This window comes from Helicoverpa zea, chromosome 6 (assembly GCF_022581195.2).
Source record: "Helicoverpa zea isolate HzStark_Cry1AcR chromosome 6, ilHelZeax1.1, whole genome shotgun sequence".
Classification (NCBI taxonomy): domain Eukaryota; kingdom Metazoa; phylum Arthropoda; class Insecta; order Lepidoptera; family Noctuidae; genus Helicoverpa; species Helicoverpa zea.
Genome location: NC_061457.1, coordinates 10910607 through 10933442, shown reverse-complemented (window position 1 = coordinate 10933442; position 22836 = coordinate 10910607). Strand labels below are relative to the sequence as shown.

At 35.7% G+C, this 22836-nt stretch overlaps 1 protein-coding gene across 1 annotated transcript; it reads right to left on the bottom strand.

The window, feature by feature from the left end:
• Positions 1-12092: 12092 nt before the first annotated feature.
• Positions 12093-22305, bottom strand: LOC124631537 (macrophage mannose receptor 1-like). Its single transcript, XM_047165984.1, has 6 exons — positions 22167-22305; positions 20880-21022; positions 20034-20187; positions 18106-18267; positions 12877-13137; positions 12093-12415 (listed from the first exon to the last, which is right to left on the bottom strand). The coding sequence occupies exons 1-6, from the start codon at positions 22204-22206 to the stop codon at positions 12243-12245; spliced, it is 933 nt and encodes a 310-aa protein (XP_047021940.1). The 5' UTR covers positions 22207-22305; the 3' UTR covers positions 12093-12242.
• Positions 22306-22836: the final 531 nt, after the last annotated feature.

The following is a 22836-nucleotide window of genomic DNA, read 5'->3' as shown; positions in this document are numbered from 1 at the left end:
TGTATGAATAAGTTTGATACTTACCTACTTACTTGGGTTAGTTCATTTTAGAAAAACTGTTCCACGTGATTCTACCCACGTGCTTGTCTATGTCCTTCCTCAAGTTCTAGATTATCTGTGAACAAAACATTTGAACGTCTGACAGAAATTAAAATTTGGCACAAAGGCTAGAAGGCCATGCCATTAAAAATTTAAAATTAAAACGTCTGAAAGGTCCTTTGAGTAGATTAAGAATGTCTATTAGTCTTTTTTTCATATGCCTGTGTAAGTAAATGACCGTTTAATATTTTATTAATCGGATTTAAAGAAACTGGATCATTTGTTTGAAACGGAACAAACAAACGGAATGCCGATTTTTTATTTTTTTTGCGCTCTCATTCTTCATTCAGCTATTGGATACCTGGAGAATCAGAAACCATTCATAACGAGACTTCACAAAATTAATTAAAATTGATGTTGACTGTATACCTATATACGCAGGTAAAATTAATATATTTACATAAGAAATAAACTCCATTGGTTCAATTAAACCGAGGGATAATTACAAGGATATAGGTTTACCAATCAGTTTGTTTGTACGTACAAAATTAAATATACTTCGAAGGGATAATTCAATTTATCTGCCTTATAATTTAAATCCTCATAAAGGGATTGTTACGGTTTAAATTATAATATTAATGTACACCCAAAATTGTGTTACAACCAGTCTTTACAATATATCGTGTATTTCAGTAACTGGGTCGTGGCTGTCAGATGAGAAATCGCTTTCAGTAATTATAATTTTGGGAAAGGTTTAGACAAGTAATAATCATCGATCACTCTTAAGTTTCTTTATGCGTGATTTTTTGCTGAGTTGATAAAATCAAAATAGTATGTAGGATACAATCATAATACATAGCTACAATACATTCAATTATAAAAAAAAACTATTAATAATCATAATAAATGTCGGGACACCTTTTCACACACAATCGGTTAGCCCCATGGTAAGTTATTAATCAACTTGTGTTATGGGTGCTAACACAACTGATAAACTACATATAGTTACATATATACATATTTATAAATACATATTGTAACATCCAGACCACGGCCAACAAGCGTGCTCATCACACAAATGTCGACCGAACCGGGAATCAAACCCGGGACCTCAGGTACGGCAGTCCGGTATGGTGACCATTGCGCCATCGAGGCCGTCAATTTTGCTTTTTTGGTTTTTATTGCTTTTTATTGCTTCCTACGAGCGCCCAAGCGTTCGCATATACCTCATCAGTCCACTGCTGAACGTAGGCCCTCCCAATAAGGGCAACTACCCTGTGTTAGGCAGTTATCAATCCACTGCCCGCTACCTTCTTCAAATCTTCGGTCCATATACTACATTTATGTATAAAAAAATAACTCCTAAATTCAAAACTTACTCTCTAATACCTATCTTGAAATACACGTTTTCCAATTTTAAAATTACCTACTTACTTACTTTCTGATGTCATTAAATAGTTTGAGGTTTTATTCTTTTCACGCTCTTACGAACTTGTGAAAAATGTCTTTACTATCCAGAATTTTCATTTTAGTGATAATCTTGGTAATACAAGTAAACCGTGGTCTCGCTGTCAGCCATCCATCTTACGAGACAACATTAACGCAAGTTAAGTATAGTTTCGGAGTCTGACTCCTGTCGCTGAATTTAATTACTCGATTCGAGCTTGTCTGTTAAGTGAAAAGTTGGGTACAGGATCTTTAACAACCTAGTCACAGTTAGGTAGTTATCTAAGTAATATAATAAAGAGTAATTTTTTTTAACTACTAAACCAATTGAGTAAAGAGGCACATCCATCCAATATGGCTGAATATCTTAATACTTTTTAAATAAGAAATACAAAGGGATAATATTAATAAGGATACATTAAATACTTCTCTTATGTACTCTCCTTAACTGCACTTTAAGGCACTGAAGAACTTATCTATAATATAAAAATGAATCGCAAAATGTGTTGGTAAGCGCATAACTCAACAACGCCTGGACCAATTTGGCTAATTCTTTTTTTGTTGTGTTTGTTATTGTCAGGAGAAGGTTCTTATGAAAAAAAAATAGGGTAAAGTATAGAAGTCAGTTGACGGGAGCGAAGCCGCGGGCAAAAGCTAGTGTTATATAAATCCACTCCATTTTCCAGTCTCTTTCAAATTACCCACCGTTACCGAAATCCAGCTAGGGAGCTTCAATTAAAATATATAATGTTTACACACCTGTTTTCCCATAAACATCCCTCATAATAATAAAATTAGGTTAGAACAACAATAAGGGAAGGTTTTCCCCGCCCACTACGGAACCCCAACAAATAAAAACAAAAAACTCCGCAGAGATTGGAACCCAGTTAGCGAAACAAAAAGTGGAGATCCGCAATCGAATTCGGCGCTCCTTAATTGACTTTTGACGTTGTTTTGCAATGTCAATATATTTTTCCAACTTTATAATTTTCTGGACAAACTCGTTAAAAGGGAAAACCGATAATTGTTTGCGCAAATGTTTTCGACGAATAAAAATTATTTTAAATCGGCTAATAGCATCGGTGGAAAGTTTTAGATGTATTTTGCTTGCGAAAAAATAATCGCACGGGTTTAAAAATATTCAGCAATGTCGTTTGTTTTTTCGTGGGAAACATTCTCGATTCAATTCAAATCCAAACTTTTGGCACCACTCATAAAAGTCGCAATATTTCAAAACGAACATCTGCCTAGCTTTTTCCCAACTATGTCGGGGTCGACTTTCAGTCTAACCGAATGCAGCTAGTACCAGTGTTTATAAGAAGTGACTGCTTATAAAACCTTCTCAACCCAGTTACCGGCGCAACCCGGTACCCCTTGACAGGACTGGTTGCCAGATTTAATCGCTTCTGACTACCCGTAACAACTGCTAAAGATGTTTAAGTGAGAGCCGGTACCAACCAATTTATCCTGCGTTTCTAGAAAATATTTATACGAAAACCAGCAAAAATCTATCTCATATTAATACTAATAAAATAATTCTGACGAACACACGTACATTGGGCGCCCCCATACGTTACAGTAATGGTTCATATATTTACTTTAGCGCTACTATTTCACGTTCATATGCGATGCAACGTTGCAACAGAATTGCAGTCCGGACTGATGTATTGTGTTAGGTAAAAACTATGGTAACCTGTTTTGAGTGAATGCCTTTCAATTTTAAATGATGTCTTCATAACTGTCGGAAAAAGCTTTATTTTACAGTTGTGCAACTGTATTTTTACTATATATGTAATTAAAATTTAATTTACTGACGCCCAAAAACTGACAAAACTTCAAACATATTCTTCAGATAACAGTTTTTATATATCAATCTGATTAGCGACCTACGTATAATTTATTCGGTCCAAAAATCAGTATCATTTAAACGTCAACTTGCGTAAGCAATTACCACTTATTTACAAAGCGTTGAGGGTAAATTAGTGTGGGAACTCCCCAACAAAAAAGTATCTTTTCAGCCACGTAAAGTTATTGAAATGAAAAGCTCCAAAAACTGTAAAACACCATAAAAACGACGAACCAAAGAAAAATAAAGAAGAAGAAGTAAGTACGAAGTATTAGCGAGAAGTGACTCACTCGCCGATATTTATTTTGCTAATGTACATCGATATATTTAATGTACTGTTGTATCGCGTGCCTGCTATCCCACGGGGATTACAGAACCTTTTACGTCATAACGGAGTGTGCCTGAAAAACGTGCAGAAATAATAACATACGCAATATGTTTTTTTTTTAATGTAAACAACAACAAAGTTGTGAAAATTGCGCGTTCGATTGAACGGTAGGTGTTTGTCTTAATTTTAATGATTTTGTGAACGAGGTACAGACCTGTGTAGCTAGAATCTTTGAAGAATACTATTTGGGTAATTAATGTTAGAACCTTATACTACTAGACAATTCTGTGCAGCAAAGCTTCAAAATAGCATGAAAATTGGACATTATGGGCCTTACTACAAAAACTTTAAACCCTGTTTTACACTTGTCTAATAAAATTTTGGCTGCAAAATGAACCATATGTCAACGTCATAATTTGAATTTTTTTTAGACAAGGCATAAACTGACGTTTAAAAGTTTTTGTGGTAAGACGGTAAGTGTTTTGTTAATATCGTTATAGTTAAGAACTATACTTTCCTAGATAATTATCTCTACCTATAGGATAACTATAATGTTGTATCGTTATTAGAACATACCTAAAATACAGTTATTTTCACCGTCACCCGATCACGTCTCTGTATTTAAGGAAATGTCGTTCTAGAAAAGTATCTATATATACTCAATCATAAACACGTCAAAGGTAAGTCTAAGCTTTGTGGGATGTTGTGATACAAGCCCACACAATGACAAACATCGCGGTAAGCTGTTATTATAAGATGAAGACGCTTGAAATCGTGACATGAAATTATGAGATGGTTTCAAACATATTTTACGTAACTTAACTTTATATTTTGACAAAGAGTTTATAAGTATATAATATAGTATAGTTTAGTAATATATAATAGTTTGATCGGACTAATAAATCAGAATGGGAATTAATCGTAGTGCCCATATTAAATGATCAGATATCCGGCGGGTATCAAATCAGTTTATAGTATAAGGTACATTGGATTCACGATTACCTTCAAAATAAACTGTACGCTTACCATCGAGCAATTGGCCGACAAACGCTAAAGCAGCTACAATTCAAAAAACAATTCTTTATTAATCCAACTAAATAAAATCCCCATACAAACTGAACACGAAAGTCCCAGACACCAGTTATTGCTTACATTACCCAGCTAATTTGGAGGACCGCCAGGCAATCTGCACAGGGTGTTCAAAAGCACAACTGCTACTTATCATACCACAACTGCGCTACTACACCCTGTATAGTGGGAAACTTTGCCGAAGATTCTGTTAAGGAAATTGGTCTGTAAGTTTGTTAATTTGTACCTCTAATCTTTTGCTTGAGATAAGGATCTTTAATTTTGGTGTAGAGTACCTACTTACTTATTTGAGCTTAAGAGAAAGGGTCTTATCGTTTGAGGGTCGTTCCATGTTATTAGCAATGCACTTTTTACTAGAAAAAATTATGTCCTCTAGCCCTTACGTTCACGTTGTCTAAGTATTTTCTTGGTTTGGCAGTTTAAGAAATAAAAACACTATTTCTGTAGATATTTATATTTTTTTGCATAAATGCATTTCACAGGGTTCTAATAGTTTTCATAGTTCATAATAAAAGATAAGAAGCGTTTCGAAAGCATATTTAATGAACTATAATTAGGTAAATGTAGGACGGTACATGTACAATGATCGATGATACTTTTTCAGTCAGATTTAATAAAGTACTAGTTTATTTATAAATATTACCTAGTAGAAAACTGGTGGAAAAGCGTCAGACTGCGAGCGTATATTTCTTTTATTCGTACTTTCATAAATCATGCTGAGACGCAGCCAGCTTAGAGAAAGCCACCAGATTTGTCGACCTTTACATAATTCTTGTATGAGACCTTATTTATTTGCCTGAAACTATAGGAAACGAGGTGGAAACGCCTAAGCATACTGGAGACTAAACAGTCGGCCGACACTTGACCAGTTGGTTTGCAATCTTTTATTTTTTACGGAAATCTTATCATATCATATCGTTTATTGCATTCCATTATGTACATTAGGTGGAAAATATAATATCGTTGTCATAATTATGGACCCTAATGGGCACAGCAAGATAGTTAGAAGAGAGGAAGGCATTTAATCGTAGATAGTAAGTAGGTACCTATTAAGTTAATTAAATAGTGTATAAAGTATTAAGAATAATTTAGTTTACACATAAGTATGCAGACGGCATATTATACAATATTTTATTTTTATATGATAATTTATTTTGATATGCACGAAAGTTAGGTAAGATAAGTATATCTATGTACTATAATTTATATTTTTAACTTATATTCTATTCCATTCCAATAAAAGTTTTTGGTCAGCATAATATCCTCTAAATACCCGATCTTTGTAATGTGTACCATTCATCTTCATACTGATTTATAAACCCAAACAAACTATCAGCCAACTAAAAGTTTGCTGTTTGTGGGTACTGTTAGGAAACGAGGTGGAAAAGTCTAGCAATGATTAATATTGTCTACCGGTGGCTAAATCTAAGCGAATAATGTTTTGCTAAATGTTTAGTTGGCTTTGGTATAATTTATTACGTCCAGGGAACTTTTTTGTATATTTTTGTAACGTTGAAGCAAAGACAAATGATTGAAATACCAGCATCTTGTTGTGTTTACTGCGGGTGATATATATTTTTTTAAATAGTCTTATCGACTTGAATACATACAAAAGAAAATTACAAATAATTTTGTGAACTTCGAAATATGACGAATTTCTGAAAGTTTTGTTGCCCTTCAAAATTCTGAAACATCATTTAAACCATTAGAAAAGGTGAGATACATCATTTTAAAATTCTGCAACTTACTTTAACCACTTAAATTAATTACATACTTAATCAGCATTGCAGTCACAAGCCAGCAATAAATTCTCCTGCAATTCGACACCATAAATAAAGAAGAGATAAAAATCCAGCCATAATCAGGCTTATGAACGTGCCTGATTTAAAAAAAAACATCCCCTAAGCTCCGAAACTCCGATACCGAATAATTCATGGCCATGGAGAACAAAATGACTAGCAGAGATGCCATAACGGAAAATCTCCATAGGTGGTAGCGTGCCTGGATTGTTCTTAAGAGTTACCGCGGTCCTGGTAGATAAAGGGCTTAAGAACATAGTGGGTTTTTGTCAGGAAGAGTAAGAGTATGACGTCTGACACTCTTTCACGCTGCACCTACAACGGAGGGGTCATTTGATGACGAAAATGCGGGTGTTCGGGCGACGAGGAACGTTACTCTCTTCATATATACGCCATCTTTGTACCCGCCCATTATTTGTAATACCAAAAATCGTTGTCGGATAAGTCAAAGAACCCTAACGCTTCGTTATTACCCTTTTAACTGATAGTTCTGGTCATGCCCTCCGTAAGTCCGTACGTATTTGACCTAGAAGAAGGCCCCTGACCTACCTGCATTATAGCACCTCCGCTCATTTTTCCTTTCTCCATGTTCATGTCAGATAAAAAAGAATAGAAATTGCTTCGTACTGTAAAACCTTGTGATTTATAACGATGAAATAAATTCTAGCGATAAAATTCCTTCTTTGTTTCAAGTAGAGATTGTTATTTGATTGAAGCCAGACTTATGGGTGTGCTTTTCGTGTGAATTTGGTAAATCAAGTGGGACTCGGTGTATTTTATTTTTAAATTATCATGCAGTAAATTCTGCCTACGATCTCAACTGTGTAGAACTTGTCGTTTGGCATAATGATAAAAAAGCGTGTGTCGGTAGGTACTTATTTCAGTTATAAATACAGCAATGATTTTTATACTTCAAACATTTGGCAATCGTATGGTAAAATTCTAAACTGTCATCTTTTCATTATTTTCCCGTATGTTGCTCTTTTGAAAACCATTTACAATTATTTTTGTCATGAATTTGTCAAGTACAATTTTTTGTCTTCAGATTTAATTTCAGTCTAAAGTTTCAGATTTTTTATCAGTAAAAAGTATCTAAAGAAAAGTATAACATAACCCTTTTTCTCCAACGGTTGGTAAACTAATCCTAGTCAAAAAAAAATCGAATCACATTAACATAATTGTGTAGTAGGTACTTATTTGGAAAAACCGCATCAGTCAACGTCGAGGTTTGAGAGCATCTGATCTGATTAGAGCAAGTGATTGATGTAGCCAGGTGGCGAACTGTTTCGGAGACACCCCATCAATAACTGAGACAATCATGGCAGCACTCGATTGCTTGCTTTTTTCTATATGGCAATCTGATTTGGAGTGTAATTTTTGCGGCTTGTAACATTGATGTGGGGGATTTTTTTTTTTTTTGAGATCGTTAAGTCGCGGTTTAATGAAGGTTCTTTATGTCTTTGCCTACTAAGGACAATAAACCGACATATTAAATTGGAAATGGATCGTCATTCGGTATCATATGTGCTTTTTCCTAGCTAATTTGTTCTACGATCTTAAAGCGCTAGTAGTTTCAAACGGACTACAATATCCAATTTTTATGGAGTCCATCCGAAGTACGACAGTTCTAAAAAAGAAATAATTACGATAAAAGATCCGATGATCCTTTCAGAATAAGGATTTGATTATGGATATTCGTAAAGGTATTCAGAGTAAATTAAACATGACATACGTATTTATAATAACGAAGGATATTAAATTAATATGAGATACCTACTAATATAATTGCGGAAGATTTTTTCTGCCAATTCTTTTTAATGATCGGATCTGATTTCAGAGTCCGTAATTATTTTTTGTAATGAAAACCCTGTGATGACTGCCTCGTGCCTTCTTTCCAAGAATTTGGTTTTCGTTTTAATTTTAATTCGCATTTATAATTAATTAAATTGTGAAGGGTCGTTGAGAGTATGATTTCAATACATTCTGACAGAGAGTTTTCACATTAGCGGATTTCCTAGAGTATACATAGGTAGGTGAGCTCACATTTTCAACTGGGTTTTTCTACGTGCGAGACAAGCTACCCATTTGACACAGATGTCGTGAATCATCATCTCATCGTGTGAATCGTAGTTGTCAATTGTTTGCAATAACATTCATTGAAACATGACAACTAGACAGAAAATAGGTGATTTGTAACTCCCAATAAAAATATTATTGAACATAACAATAATTCCAATGCACCCAGATACATACGTATAAGAAAATATTTTTATTCCCAACATATATACAATGAACTGTACGTTATTCGCAAAATATGGCTACCTGTTACACAGTAAATTAGAACAGCCAGCCGTGAAATGAGAAAATCACATCGCGCCGCATACATTACCTCCGCCATTCCAAAAGCAGTTATCACGGTAACTGCACGATTCTAACACATAAAGGAACTTGAGAAAATTCATGTATTAATAACTAGAACTTTAACAGGCGAAGACGTTGGGAATAGTTCGTCGACTGTCATTAACGTTCGGCGCACATTTGAACTTTACGCTACGGTGTGCGCGGCGGCCATCTTAATCAAGTCGAAGTTTGCGGCCGTATTAACGAACAATGAAACTGAAACGTGTCACCATTGTTGAATGAAACTCCGGCTTATGACTGAAACTCTTAACAACGATAATTAGAACGGCAAACCGCTCGCCTGGTCTATTGTGTCGAGGAAATCATTATAACACAACCAGTGGATCGTGACCTTCTTGTAGCACAGATGTATAGGAGGCCAGGCAGTACCTGAGGGCCAACACTCGTCGGATGACGCGAACTGGGTAAATACCCCAAGAATTTCCTATAACCGTGCTTATTGTAACACCTCTCGTTTTTGTAGAATGAAGCGAAACCTGCCCCCGGCTGTGCGTAAATTGAGGCCTCGGAAATTGTTAGTTTTGCTTTTTAGATTAATTAAAATCGACAGTTTGCTCTTCAACTACTAATTGGTTGAATAAGTTGTTTTGTTAGTAATAGTTCTACAAATAGTTTAAGCCTTTCCTTCTATTCTCAAACGCTAAGACAGTTCACAAGCAAGAGAAAACTATATTTCCCTCTGAAAAAATCAACAATATCTCTGGGTATCCAAATATGCCTACAAACGATGACCTCAAAATATATCCAACAAGCATTACGCCACATTACTGGCCCACTATAACTCATCCCAGTGACCGCGTGATCAGCAAGATTCGCCCAAAACGTTCATATGACGGCCGATTGGCCGCAACAATGTGACATCAGCCGACACCCCAATAATGAAAGGCCTTATTTCCCGGCTCAGTGGTCAAGCCGACAGCTTTTCGCAAAAAAAGACAACCTTATGAGAATCATAGATATTGCCGATGTAACTAAATAAGCGTTATTGGAGAACATCATTTTGATATTTACCTAGTTAGTTATTTTTGTGTTTTCTGGTTTAATCGTTTGTAGGAATGTATGCACGCATTTGAATAAACACTTTTGCTTTTACTTTTTACTAGGTCACCTATGTTCAATTTCACTGAAATCTGTTAATCCTCTTTATCGTGAGACGGTAACAGAAAGACAGTCAGAACTTTACATTATTTTGCATTTATTTATAGAACCTACGTTAAAGAACTTTTCTTTTTCTACATAGCAACGAAAAAAAAACAGGCTTTAAATATAAAGGTTAAATCATAAAATTAATTATCTCCCAGGATACCGATATTCCGGTTTAATCTTTATAATTATAATTAAGGTCCCAAACTTTTGAAATTACATATGCATACATTACAGGGAAACTGAAATTAAATCAAATCCCTTCACGTAGAGCACCATGGAGAATGAAATGACTAGCGGAGGTGCCACAGCGGAAAATCTCCTAAGAAAGTAGCGCGCCAAAATGCGGGTGAGCGGGGGACGAGGAATGTTACTGTTTTCGCCATTATATACCTTCTTTGGAGCACTCCCATGTTTTGTAATAATAAAAACGGTTGGTAGATTTCTCAAAAAACCCGAAAGCCTGGTTAGTTTACTCATCGTGGTCATGCCCACTACGTGGTTGACCTAGAAGGCGCCTGACCTACTTGCTATATTGCATCTTCGTTCTTTGCTTACTCCGTATAGAGCACCTATACCTGGCTTCGTACATTACATAAAGGAAATTATACGGGTCCAGATAACTTTAAATCTTGTTTAGCCGAGACGACGAATGATTAACTGTTTAGAGTGCTTCAATTAGAGACCGCCCGCCGGTAATGGACCCGTGAGTTGTGTGACCATGATGGATTTTCTATGTACCCTTATACTCCGAACTTGTTTCAACATGATTCAGGGCAGTTAATGGGCCGTTTGAATACAGAAAAGACGTACTGATCCACATCTATATACGTATATATATATATAAAAGAAAGTCGTGTTAGTTACACCACGTATAATTCAATAATGGCTGAACCGTTTAAGCTGAAAATTAGAGGAGATGCAGCTTAGACCCGGGAGAAGGACATAGGAGATAGGATTTTTATTACGGGAAACAGTTATCTCGATACGCGGGTGAAACCGTGGGAAGAAGCTAGTTCAATCTAAAATATTCCCTCTTTTATATTTATATTCTCGTTCGTAAAAGAAATGGTTCCAATCCAGTTGTCATTTCCATCCATTTTCTTTATGAAGGACTACATTATAGGGTCGTATTGTGAACCCAATTTTCATCAAAATAATAATTTAGTTTTTGTGAACAGTTTCAGGGAAATTACTTTGTGTTTCCTCAATATGTATTGTTCTTTTGTTATTTTACATTTCTTACTCATTTGTTTGAAACACAATGGTTTGAATTGATTATTTCTATTCGCAATGACAGGTGTGAGTCTATATTTCTGGCAAGTGAAATACTTATCTTAAATTAGATTGCAAGTGTTTTCGTAAATGAAACTACAAGAAAGAAAGCAAAATATTTATATTCTTAAATCTACAATTATTTCCATATCTATATCTTAACTTTATATGTAAAAGCTTACATTACATAAAAAAATACGTAATTATATAAAATGGCCTTTAAAATATATATTTATGTACCTAATTATATCTTTAATGACGACAGGGAACTCATTTGAACATTCTTAGACTTTAAATTAATTACAAGTTCTTCTTCACAAAGACTGTTACTTACTTATCTAGTTTCCGAAAGTGTTTATTATATTATTTCAGCGGCTGAAAATAGTCGGCATTAATTTACTTAGCTAACTGTTCCTTTCAGTGTACGTTTAAATAAAGCTAGTTAATAGTCATAAAATTCAAAATATTCTGAGGAAGAGAACAGAAGAACGCTGTGAATCTGTGTAGCTTAAAAAACATTGACCGTCTTAACACAAAAACTTTTAAACGTCAGTTTAAGACGTGTCTAAAAAAATGTCAAATTATGACGTTGACATATGATTCATTTTGCAGCCATAATTTTTTTAGACAAGTGTAAAACAGATGTTTAAGTTTTTGTAGTAAGGCCATAAACATTTAGAACAAGAAAGTGATCTTGTTCTAAATGTTTTAATGTTGACTTCTATTCTACGGCATGTTCTGTCAGATGGCTATCTAGAACTTTATCGGGAACCTCCTAAACTTGCCCTTTGTTTTTTTGTACCTTTCAGTTTTTTTCTGAATATAACACTTATAAAGTCCGTCTTTTATATGTCACCTATGGACTCCAAGTGACTTCAATTTCACAAATGAATGCGAAATGATGAGAGCAGTCCAGATCGTTTAGTTTACCATCATTCTGAAAGATGGAGCCACAGTACTCGTTGTGGAGGGCGTTGTTTGGCTCGTTTTCAGACCACGCGTTGAAGCCAGCTTCATCTAAGGTTTGGTCTGAAAAAAAAATTCGGTGGCTTAAGCTCCATCATTATCTGCTACATGATCAAAACTTAATTACTTTCAGAAACTACGACTACTTTCTTGAGGTGGTATATTATCAGAGGACCCATCGCCCTATTGTTGTGATTTGAACATCTCTAGCAGTCGTGAAGGGTTGTCACAAACCCTACAGAAGCCAGAAAGACTGGCAAAAAAAACTTACCAAACTTATCGGTTTACCTGTAACTGGGTTGAGGAGGTCTGATAGGCAGATGTTTTTATATCAATCATTGAAAATTTTTGGCTGACTGCCATAACATTGTTTTTCCTCTTTCCTTCTATTGTTAAATCCTGTGCCCGACAGGGTCCATAATTGTGGCTAAATTATCTATTATGGTACGCAATAATTATGATAAGCATTGAATTGAATATATAACTTATATCAACGCAACTGAAGTAACGCAATAGATACTCACTAAAAATAGTCCTAAACTCAACAGGCTCAAATCCCACCGGTCTTTCTGCTCTAAAGCCAGCAAAGAAGAAGTATGATGCTCTGGCACCTGGCACCTTGGGCCCTGTGTTCGTGAGGTTCCAAATGGCTTCGTGTTCCATCGCCGAGTTGATGACCACGAGATGAGCCCCCTCCGCAAAACATTCGGAGTAAGCCTCGCTCCATGAGTACGCGATTTTGGGGATCTTGTAGCAACTTCCCACTAATGGGTAGTGTACGTAGTCTAGAAAAAAAAATGTTGTTTGAGTGTTATTGTGTTATAAAAGCTACCGACTGTAGGGCTATATATATTTCATCAGTAAGAATGGGAATTAAGGAAGAAAAATAGTTTTTTTTTCTTCTTTCTAACAACTACATTTGCTACATCTACTAGGTCAGCGGTTCCCAAATGGGGTTAGGACGTGAAATGACACGGCATACGAGTATTTTCAGAGTCTATTTTTACCATGAATCAAAGTGCGACATTATTTCCAATTTTTGCACCTCCATGAATCCGAAAATTTCGCGCTCGCTTCGCTCGCGACTCCATGTTACGTGTGATGCGTTTTATGTTCGTTTAATTGGTATCCAACACCGAAAAACTTTCGCGCTCTTCCGTCGAGGTTTCCTTTGATGTTTATTTTTTATCCCTCTGATTCAAAAAAACAATGGCGCTTTCTTCGCTAGCCGCTTCTTACTCATTTGAATTTGCTTTTTTGTGTGAATATTGTACTTTTTGAGACCTTATTAATTTACAGTGGTTTTGTTTATTTTGTGTAGGTAATTAAACTAAAAAAAAATCCGACTACCACTGAATGTCTTTCAATGCTAGCGGGTGCTTGGAACTTCTTCTTTTAGTAAAAAAAAATCGCGCTCGCTCGCCTCGCACCTGTACAAACCCAATCTATTTCTTTTTGCGTTTACTTTGTCTGTCTTCAAACTGAAAACTATTCACATAATACACAAAGTCAAGGGCGGCTAAATTGTTTTCTGGCCCGTGTGGCAGATAGCCATGCTACGCCTGAGTATACTGAATATGCCTCTAACCATATAACCATTTGGTGCGCTACCATACGCTACGAGCCGTACCTAAGCGTATTTACTTCTTTAGTTTACTGCTAAGGTTCCGCCGAAAAATGGTGAAACGAAAAGGGTTCCGAAGCCAAAAGAATTCGGGAACCGCTGTACTAGGTAGGTGTTTAGCGTTATTAGTAAAAGTTAAGCGAGACTAAAAATTTTGATAGCATTAATTAGATATAACCGCTGTTTCCCGTGGTTTCGCCTACGGGCGGCGTGAAGTACTTACCGCATTTGGATAAAGAGTAGCCTATATCTAGTATCCTTTCTTATATTGTAGTAGGATTTAATTGCACAAGTTTATGTTACGTACATCTGTATCCCACTTAAAATCGGTAACGTATTTTGGTGTGAAACCGAGACAGAAACAGGAGTACATAAGAAAGAACATAAGAAAGTATATAAGAGAGTACGTAAGAGGAGTATATAAGAAAGTACATAAGAGAGAACATAACAGGAGTACATAAGGGAGTACAGAAGGGAGTAAGTAAGAGGAGTACATAAGGGAGTACATAAGAGAGTACATAAGGGAGTATATTTATTTTTATTTTATTTTATTTATTTATGATAGGTAACTTCACAGCTTACAGTACATTACATTAAATCATCATACAAAACATTACGCCAATTATGAAGTACACTAATACAACAATAATGATAATTTGTCGAAAGAGTGGCGGATAACAGGCAATGCACTATTATTATTTGTTGTGTGAATGAGTGTGTGTATTTGTGTTATGAAGGTAGGTGTTGTGATGTGTGAATGTTGATGTTCATCTAGCTGTCTGGCTCTAATGGTGCGACTGAGTCAGTATTGTGATGATATCTTTTTTAAATAAGTATTTAATAAATATTTTTTTATATAAGAAAGTATATAAGAGAGTACATAAGAGAGTATATAAGGGAGTACATAAGAGAGTACAGAAGGGAGTACGTAAGAGGAGTACATAAGAGAGTACATAAGGGAGTACATAAGAGAGTACAAAAGAGAGTACATAGGAAAGAACATAAGAGGAGCACATAAGAGAGTACATAAGAGGAGTATATAAGAAAGTACATAAGAGAGAACATAACAGGAGTACATAAGAGAGAACATAAGAGAGTACATAAGAGAGAACATAAAGGAGTACATAAGAGAGAACATAAGAGGAGTACATAAGAGAGAACATAAGAGGAGTAAATAAGAGAGAACATAAGAAAGTATATAAGAGAGTACATAAGAGAGTACATAACAGTAGTACATAAGAGGGAACATAAGAAAGTATATAAGAGAATACATAAGAGAGTACATAAGAAAGTATTTAAGAGAGTACATAAGAGAGTACATAAGAGAGTACATAAGAGAGTACATAAGGGAGTACAGAAGGGAGTACATAAGAGAATACATAAGGGGGTACATAAGAGAGTATATAAGGGAGTATACAAGCTGTTGATTTGCATCCGTGCCATATTCAAGGACGTAATTATGCTAATGATTCTCGACCCAAATCAATAAAAAAATTGGTATGTAATTTTTTTTCTTTAATTTTTTTTCGGAAATCCGTAAATGTCATCTAGCCTTATTTAAACTTGTCGCGTATGTTACTGACGTTAAAACCGTGCTGCACCCTCACACAAACGCAAACACAAAGCATACGCAACGATCACTCATAAATTTCATTAATAAAATTGGATTACTTCGAAAATACCACGACATTACAATGACAAAAAAAGCAGTGCACATTAGTTATTTCCCATCTACTGTAATTCCAATCGATTATTTACGTATTGTATGTCCTCCTCCTGAACTATGGCACAAATGCAAATCAACACCTTGTATAAGAAAGTATATAAGAGAGTACATAAGAGGAGTATATAAGAAAGTACATAAGAGAGAACATAACAGGAGTACATAGAGGGAATAATAATACATATAAGTGCCTCACTAAACTAACGCATTGGATTGTATATCTGTAATGTTAGTGATAAGGTTGAAGAATAAATAAAATAAATAAAAATAACAGAAGTACATAAGAGAGAACATAAGGGAGTACATAAGAGGAGTACATAAGAGAGTTCATAAGAAAGTATATAAGAGAGTACATAAGGGAGTACATAAGAAAGTGTATAAGAGAGTACATAAGAGGAGTATATAAGAAAGTACATAAGAGAGAACATAAGAAAGTATATAATAATAATATAGAGAGTACATAAGGGAGTACATAAGAAAGAACATAAGAGGAGTACCTACATAAGAGGAGTACATAAGGGAGTACATAAGAAAGTATATAAGAGAATACATAAGAGGAGTACATAAGGGAGTACATAAGAAAGTATATAAGAGAGTATATAAGAGAGTACATAAGAAAGTATATAAGAGAGTATAAAAGAGGAGTATATAAGAAAGTACATAAGAGAGAACATAAGAAAGTATATAAGAGAATATATAAGAAAGTACATAAGAGAGTACATAAAGGAGTACATAAGAGAGTACATAAGGGAGTACATAAGAAAGAACTTATGTTCTTCTCCTCTTATGAGGAGTACCTACATAAGAGAGTATACAAGGGAGTACATAAGAGGAGTACATAAGGGAGTACATAAGAAAGTATATAAGAGAGTACATAAGGGAGTACATAAGAAAGTATATAAGAGAATACATAAGAAAGTACATAAGAGAGTACATTAAGGAGTACATAAGAGAGTACATAAGGGAGTACATAAGAAAGAACATAAGAGAGTATATAAGGGAGTACATAAGAGGAGTACATAAGGGAGTACATAAGAAAGTAAATAAGAGAGTACATAAGGGAGTACATAAGAAAGTATATAAGAGAATACATAATAGAGTACATAAGAGAGTACATAAGAGGAGTATATAAGAAAGTATATAAGAGAGAACATAACAGGAGTACATAAGAGAGTACATAAGGGAGTACATAAGAAAGAACATAAGAGGAGTACCTACATAAGAAAGTATATAAGGGATTACATAAGAGGAGTACATAAGGGAGTACATAAGGGAGTACATAAGAGGAGTATATAAGAAAGTACATAAGAGAGACCATAACAGGAGTACATAAGAGAGTACATACGGGAGTACATAAGAGAGTACATAAGAAGAGTATATAAGAAAGTATATAAGAGAGAACATAACAGGAGTACATAAGAGAGAACATAAGAAAGTATATAAGAGAGTACATAAGAGGAGTATATAAGAAAGTAAGAAAGTACATAAGAGAGAATATAACAGGAGTACATAAGAGAGCACACAAGAGGAGTACATAAGAGAGTATAAAAGAGAGTCCATAAGGGAGTACATAAGAGAGTACATAAGAGAGTACATAAGAAAGTACATAAGAGAGAACATAACAGGAGTACATAAGAGAGAACATAAGAAAGCATAAAAGAGAGTACATAAGGGAGTACATAAGAGAGAACATAGGAGGAGTACATAAGAGAGTATATAAGGGAGTTCATAAGAGAGTACATAAGAGGAGAAACTGCCTCGTTGGTCTAGTTGTCGCAAGTGTGGCTGCTGAGCACGAGGTCTCGGGTTCGATTCCCGAGTCGGGCCGAAATCGCTTTGTGGGTTTTAGAAGGCTTTCACAAAGCAGCCCGGAGTCTGGAAGTTGGTGATTGATTCACCCGTGCATCGGAGAGCACGTAAATGTCGGTCCTGCGCCTGATCTCTCTCCGGTCGTGTCGGATTGCCGTCCCATCGGGTTATGAGAGTGAAGGAATAGGGAGTGCACCTATGTCTGCGCAAATGCTCGTGCACTATAATATGTCCTGCGCAGCTGGCTGATCTCCTTACATGAGAACAGCCGCCGTGGCCGAAATCGGCCGTGGACGCCATTACATAAGAGGAGTATCTAAGAAAGTACATAAGGGAGAATATAACAGGAGTACATAAGAGAGCACACAATAGGAGTACATAAGAGAGTACATAAGAGAGTACATAAGAGAGTACATAAGAGAGTACATAAGAGAGTACATAAGAGAGTACATAAGAGAGTGCATAAGGGAGTACATAAGAGAGCACATAAGAAAGTATATAAGAGAGTACATAAGAGAAAACATAAGTGGAGTACTTTCGCTTTTATAATCTTAGCAAGGATTTGCACACTGGTTACATTATTATTTTTCATACTACCTTTTCCAAAGACATTGCAATGTGGGTCATAGGGAGCGTCCTTAGCTTCCACTTTGCAAATAAACGGCAGATCTCGGTAGCAATACATGGTTTCTATGTCACCATCACGCGTCACCACGTCGCACTCCCCTGTTTCTTCTATGTCATCATCTTCGGGATCCACTAAAAATAATAAAAGAGAGATAAGTACAAAGTTTCTTGACGGTGCGTCTTTTGTGAGAGATCTCCAAATCTCTCGCTCTCGTTTCGTGGTTTCGAGCTCGAAGGCAACATGCTATGCATGTATGCTGAACGGCTGGGCGCTGACCTTTTTGCGCAGATATGACGCAAAATTCTACTATTATTTTTCTTATAATTGTTTTTCTTTATTCTACTTTTTTTCCGTTGTGTTATTTTGTGCCCGTCATATTGCGTCAAATAAATAGTTTTCTTCGAATGCGTGTTGATCGTCCACGCTGGACTCCCCCTACATAAGTCTACCCTTAGAGCAGACTACTTACTTGAAACTAACCACGAATATACCTACTTAGAAAATATCTATCCCTAATTACTGTTTGTAGTTCATTAAGCACGCAAATATCTAAGAATAGTTGCCTAAATAAGTCAAAGACATGCCACACAGATGATCAGGTATTTACTGAACTGAAATAGTTATTTACTTTGATAATATGTAATAAGTTATGAGAACTAACCACCTAATTACGTAGAATTAGTCTAGGTTCACCTTTCGGGAAGCGTTGACCTATAATTTCTAGCTAATTTGATATACATAATGTACTTAGGTATATGTCAAATAGGAAATAATAACAGTACAGGACATACTTACATAGGTAGATACATATGATTTCAATGTTTATCTTGTACTGAATAAAGGTGAAGCATCTTCACATCAACAGTTATCGCGACATTTCATACAAAATAATGCATTGGTCGGTATCCGGTAATTAGTCTGCTAAAATATAGTTACACTACTTTCTGCGGTTTCGCCCGCTTAACGTGGGAACTATTGCCTGTACCGAGGCAAAAAGTAGCCTATCTAACACTGAAACTAATTTTTAAATCGGACACGCCAGTTAATGAGATAAGCGCGTTCAAGCAAACAAACAGACAAACTCTTCAGTTTTATAATAATAGTAAAGATTTGTTACCTTTGAATACACTATGTGCCTACATATTCGTTGTTCTATGTAATGTACCTACCTACGTGTCTATTAATCGTAGACCACGCTTGACTAGTTACTGATAGACAATCCATGTAGTCCCATTTTTTTTCCTCGAATTCTACCAATGTGCCTGTTCCAAATACCTATAGACAAGTATACCTATGTTTTTCTATTATTGTTACCACGAACAGTATTCTTTAGCCATGCGTAAAATACCCACGCTCAGCTAGTCTGACGTGACCCGACTGAATCATCAACGGATAGGTAAACCCATTGCATCTGCATCTTGCAATAACGCCGGTTTGTACCCTTTCATTTAGTAGCATTTACTAAGAATCATCATCACCTTTTTACTATCAACCCAACCTACCACTGCGGGGCACATGTCTTTTCTTATGCAAAGATGAAATGAGTGTTAATCACCAAGCTTGCTCATTGCGGATTGGCGATTTCAATGGAGAAAAGTATTACCAGCTGGCATGTCATAAAAGTCGTGGTGGCCTAGTGGGTAAAGAACCAACCTCTCGAGTATGAGGGTGTGGGTTCGATTCCAGGTCAGGCAAGTACCAATGCATCTTTTCTAAGTTTGTATGTACTTTCTAAGTATATCTTAGACACCAATGGCTGATAAAAAGGTGAAGGAAAACATCTTGAGGAAACCTGGACTACTGGATAGTCTGAAATCACCAACCCGCATTGAGTGTTACTTCATTATACTTTACAAACGAAACGTCATTATAGAAAGTGAAATAAATGATAACTCACAATCAATAATGGCAGGTTCCTCAGCAGAATCGTGGCTGAGTCCATCGTCTCCCACCCACACATACTTCCCGATGTCACCGAACTGCTTCAGCATGGCGTGGACTTGCATTATATCGAAGTCTGATATCGGGACCATTGGCTCTGCTCCCTCCACCTTCAAAGTCAAAGTCATTTATTGTAGGTATGTAAAACCTAAGATAGGTACTTAGGTCAAAATGTATGTAAGAATATGACTATAGAAATAAGTGATAAAAGTTCAATTAGGATACGATTCTGATATAAACATGAAAATTAGTCATTTAAAAACTCATCGTCGGTGTAGTAACATTATCTCAGTTAAAATTCTTCGTAAGGTTTTTAAAATTTATAACGGGTAAATATTTTGATTTCATTGTGAATTGCATTGTAAATTCTTGGGGAGTCGCCAAAGAAACTTTTCTGCGTTATAGATGTTTTACACCCAGTAGGTATTACGTTAATGACGTAGTAGATTCACATAATACATATATACTGCGAGCGAGCAAAGACTTCAATAAACTGTGTAAAGAGTACTCTTTTGACCCATTCAATACCAAGAGTAGCGTAGCTCGTAGACAGCTAAACCTTGACTTTTTCAAAAATTAATATCAATTAAATACTACATTTCTCAGTGTACTAATAGTAGATCTGCTGATTAGCTATAAGTGTGTTACACTACTGCTATCCGTGAAAACCTGTAATTGGCTTTTTGTCTTTTTATCCATGGTCTATTCTTTTTTTGTATAGCTGTTGGTTTTCCTAAAAAATAAATAAATAAATAAGTTTTTCAACATTTGACAGGCTAATGAAGAAGTGCTGGTTATTTACCTTACATCGGTCCTTGACCTCCCAATGCCTAGCTGACTCAATGTGCAGTTTGTAGAATGCATCTGTCTTAGGATTGTACTCATAGTCTTTGCGGTATTGTTTTAACGCGTTTGGTCTGTAGGCCGTTTGGACAACTGTTGAGGCTGTGGAAAAAGTATGCAATTTGAGGATTATTTTGGCTATAGCTTTGATGGAGTCATGCGTTATACGCGTACCCAAGAAGGAGAGAGATCAGGCGCATGACCAACATTTATGAATCAAACCCGAGACCTCAAGCTCAGCAGCCGCGCTTGCGACAGCCAGACCAACGAGGCAGTCACTGCGCCTGATCTCTCTCCGATCGTGTCGGATTGCCGTCCCATCGGGCTATGAGAGTGAAGGAATAGTGTGTCTCCGCAAATGCTTGTGCACTGTTATATGTCCTGCGCAGTTGTTTAATCTCCTTACATGAGAACAGCCGCCGTATCTGATAATTGGCTAGACGGACATCATAACCTAAGAAGGGTTATAGTCTAGCAAATGTACAGAGGTCCCCCACTTAGTAGTATTTCTACGTCCAGCAACTACCTACCTATATGTTTGTCGGATGTTTATTTCATTGTCGTGGAGATAATTTCACTTATTATTGGCGACTTTCCTTATTGGGTCAATAGCAGTGTCATGGCTATACATTTAATGAGTCATATAAAATTACCGCGTGTTACCTAGGTACATACATACTCTATACCCACATAGTTATATGCAATCACAGACGATAACTTCGTCTCCCAACACGGTCTCCCAAGAAAATAAGTTTTAACATTATGAAATCGCAGTCTTTAGAATCTTATTTAGCTGGCATCTGGGAATCGAACGTCAGGAACGGATGCCCTGATGTGGCACTTGCGACTACTAGACTAACGATGCAATAATTTAAACATTTGGAATAACGGCTTTAGTTCATATTTAGAATTAAGAACTCGGTGCAGTTTCACACTAAGTAAGAGAATATTTTTATATTATTTTGCACATATTTATTTAATATGTGCAGAAATACATATAAAAGTATAAATGAGAAAACGCATAAATATCGTCACTGCTTAACTTGCTATACTAAAATTTTTAGTTCATATTCAACAGCGAGATGCGCGAGAATTTTTAGAAAAGTAAACAAAAACTACTTACACCATCCGGTAACAAAGTAAAAGCCTTGCCATTTAAAAAAACTGCCAAATACTTTACCTTTTTTTAAAAAAAATCACTGTCATAATAAAATTTGAAAAATTAATGAATATAAAAATAACTTACTTAGCACAACACTGAGCACTACAATCACGTATTTCTCCATTATCTCGACAGTGTCCGCTCCCGAGGTGCTCTAGGTAATGACAAGAGCCCCTGACCAGCGATAAGTAAGTATATTTATTATTGTATGCAAGCAATAAAGATAAATGTCTAACAAACATTAATAGTTTATTCACCAATCGACGTACTAGGAGTTATTTCCCACGAACAAGGAACATATGTATGTATAATATGTTTGTTCTTACAAACGTAAACATATAATTTACTAAGACTGACGGATACTATCATCGATAAGTTCTCAGAAGAAGTTTCTCAGAAAATATAGAGGGACGAAACATTTTTTTATATTATTACCTAAAAAGAATATTTTTTCATGTTTTCCTCAAGTCATCTTCTGCCTACTCGTAATTGTGGCAATCCTCCTAGTCCAATCTGTAGTATTGTGCAAGTTCCAAGTCTATAAGGTTTTGCAAACTCTTTTTTTTTTTGGTAAAAGAAAATAATTCTTTAGAGAAAGCCTTGTTAATTTTTAAATTAGTTTTAGCATTTTACCCCTAGTTTACGAATTTCATTAACTTTATTCTATCCTGATACAGGAAGTGGTTCCACCAGAGCCTGGGCAGAGCCGCACGAAACAAAAACTCAGTAGATGAGTATGGACAGTCAATACTTA

What these genes read in the sequence shown, in the direction of transcription:
- LOC124631537 (XM_047165984.1), bottom strand. Translation starts at nt 22,206, where the DNA reads ATGGAGAAATACGTGATTGTAGTGCTCAGTGTTGTGCTAA. An exon ending in AGGTCAAGGACCGATGTAAG is followed by an intron (nt 20,188 to 20,879) that starts GTAAATAACCAG and finishes TTGACTTTGAAG; the next exon opens with GTGGAGGGAGCAGAGCCAAT. An exon ending in TGAGTTTAGGACTATTTTTA is followed by an intron (nt 12,416 to 12,876) that starts GTGAGTATCTAT and finishes TTTTTTTTTCAG; the next exon opens with ACCAAACCTTAGATGAAGCT.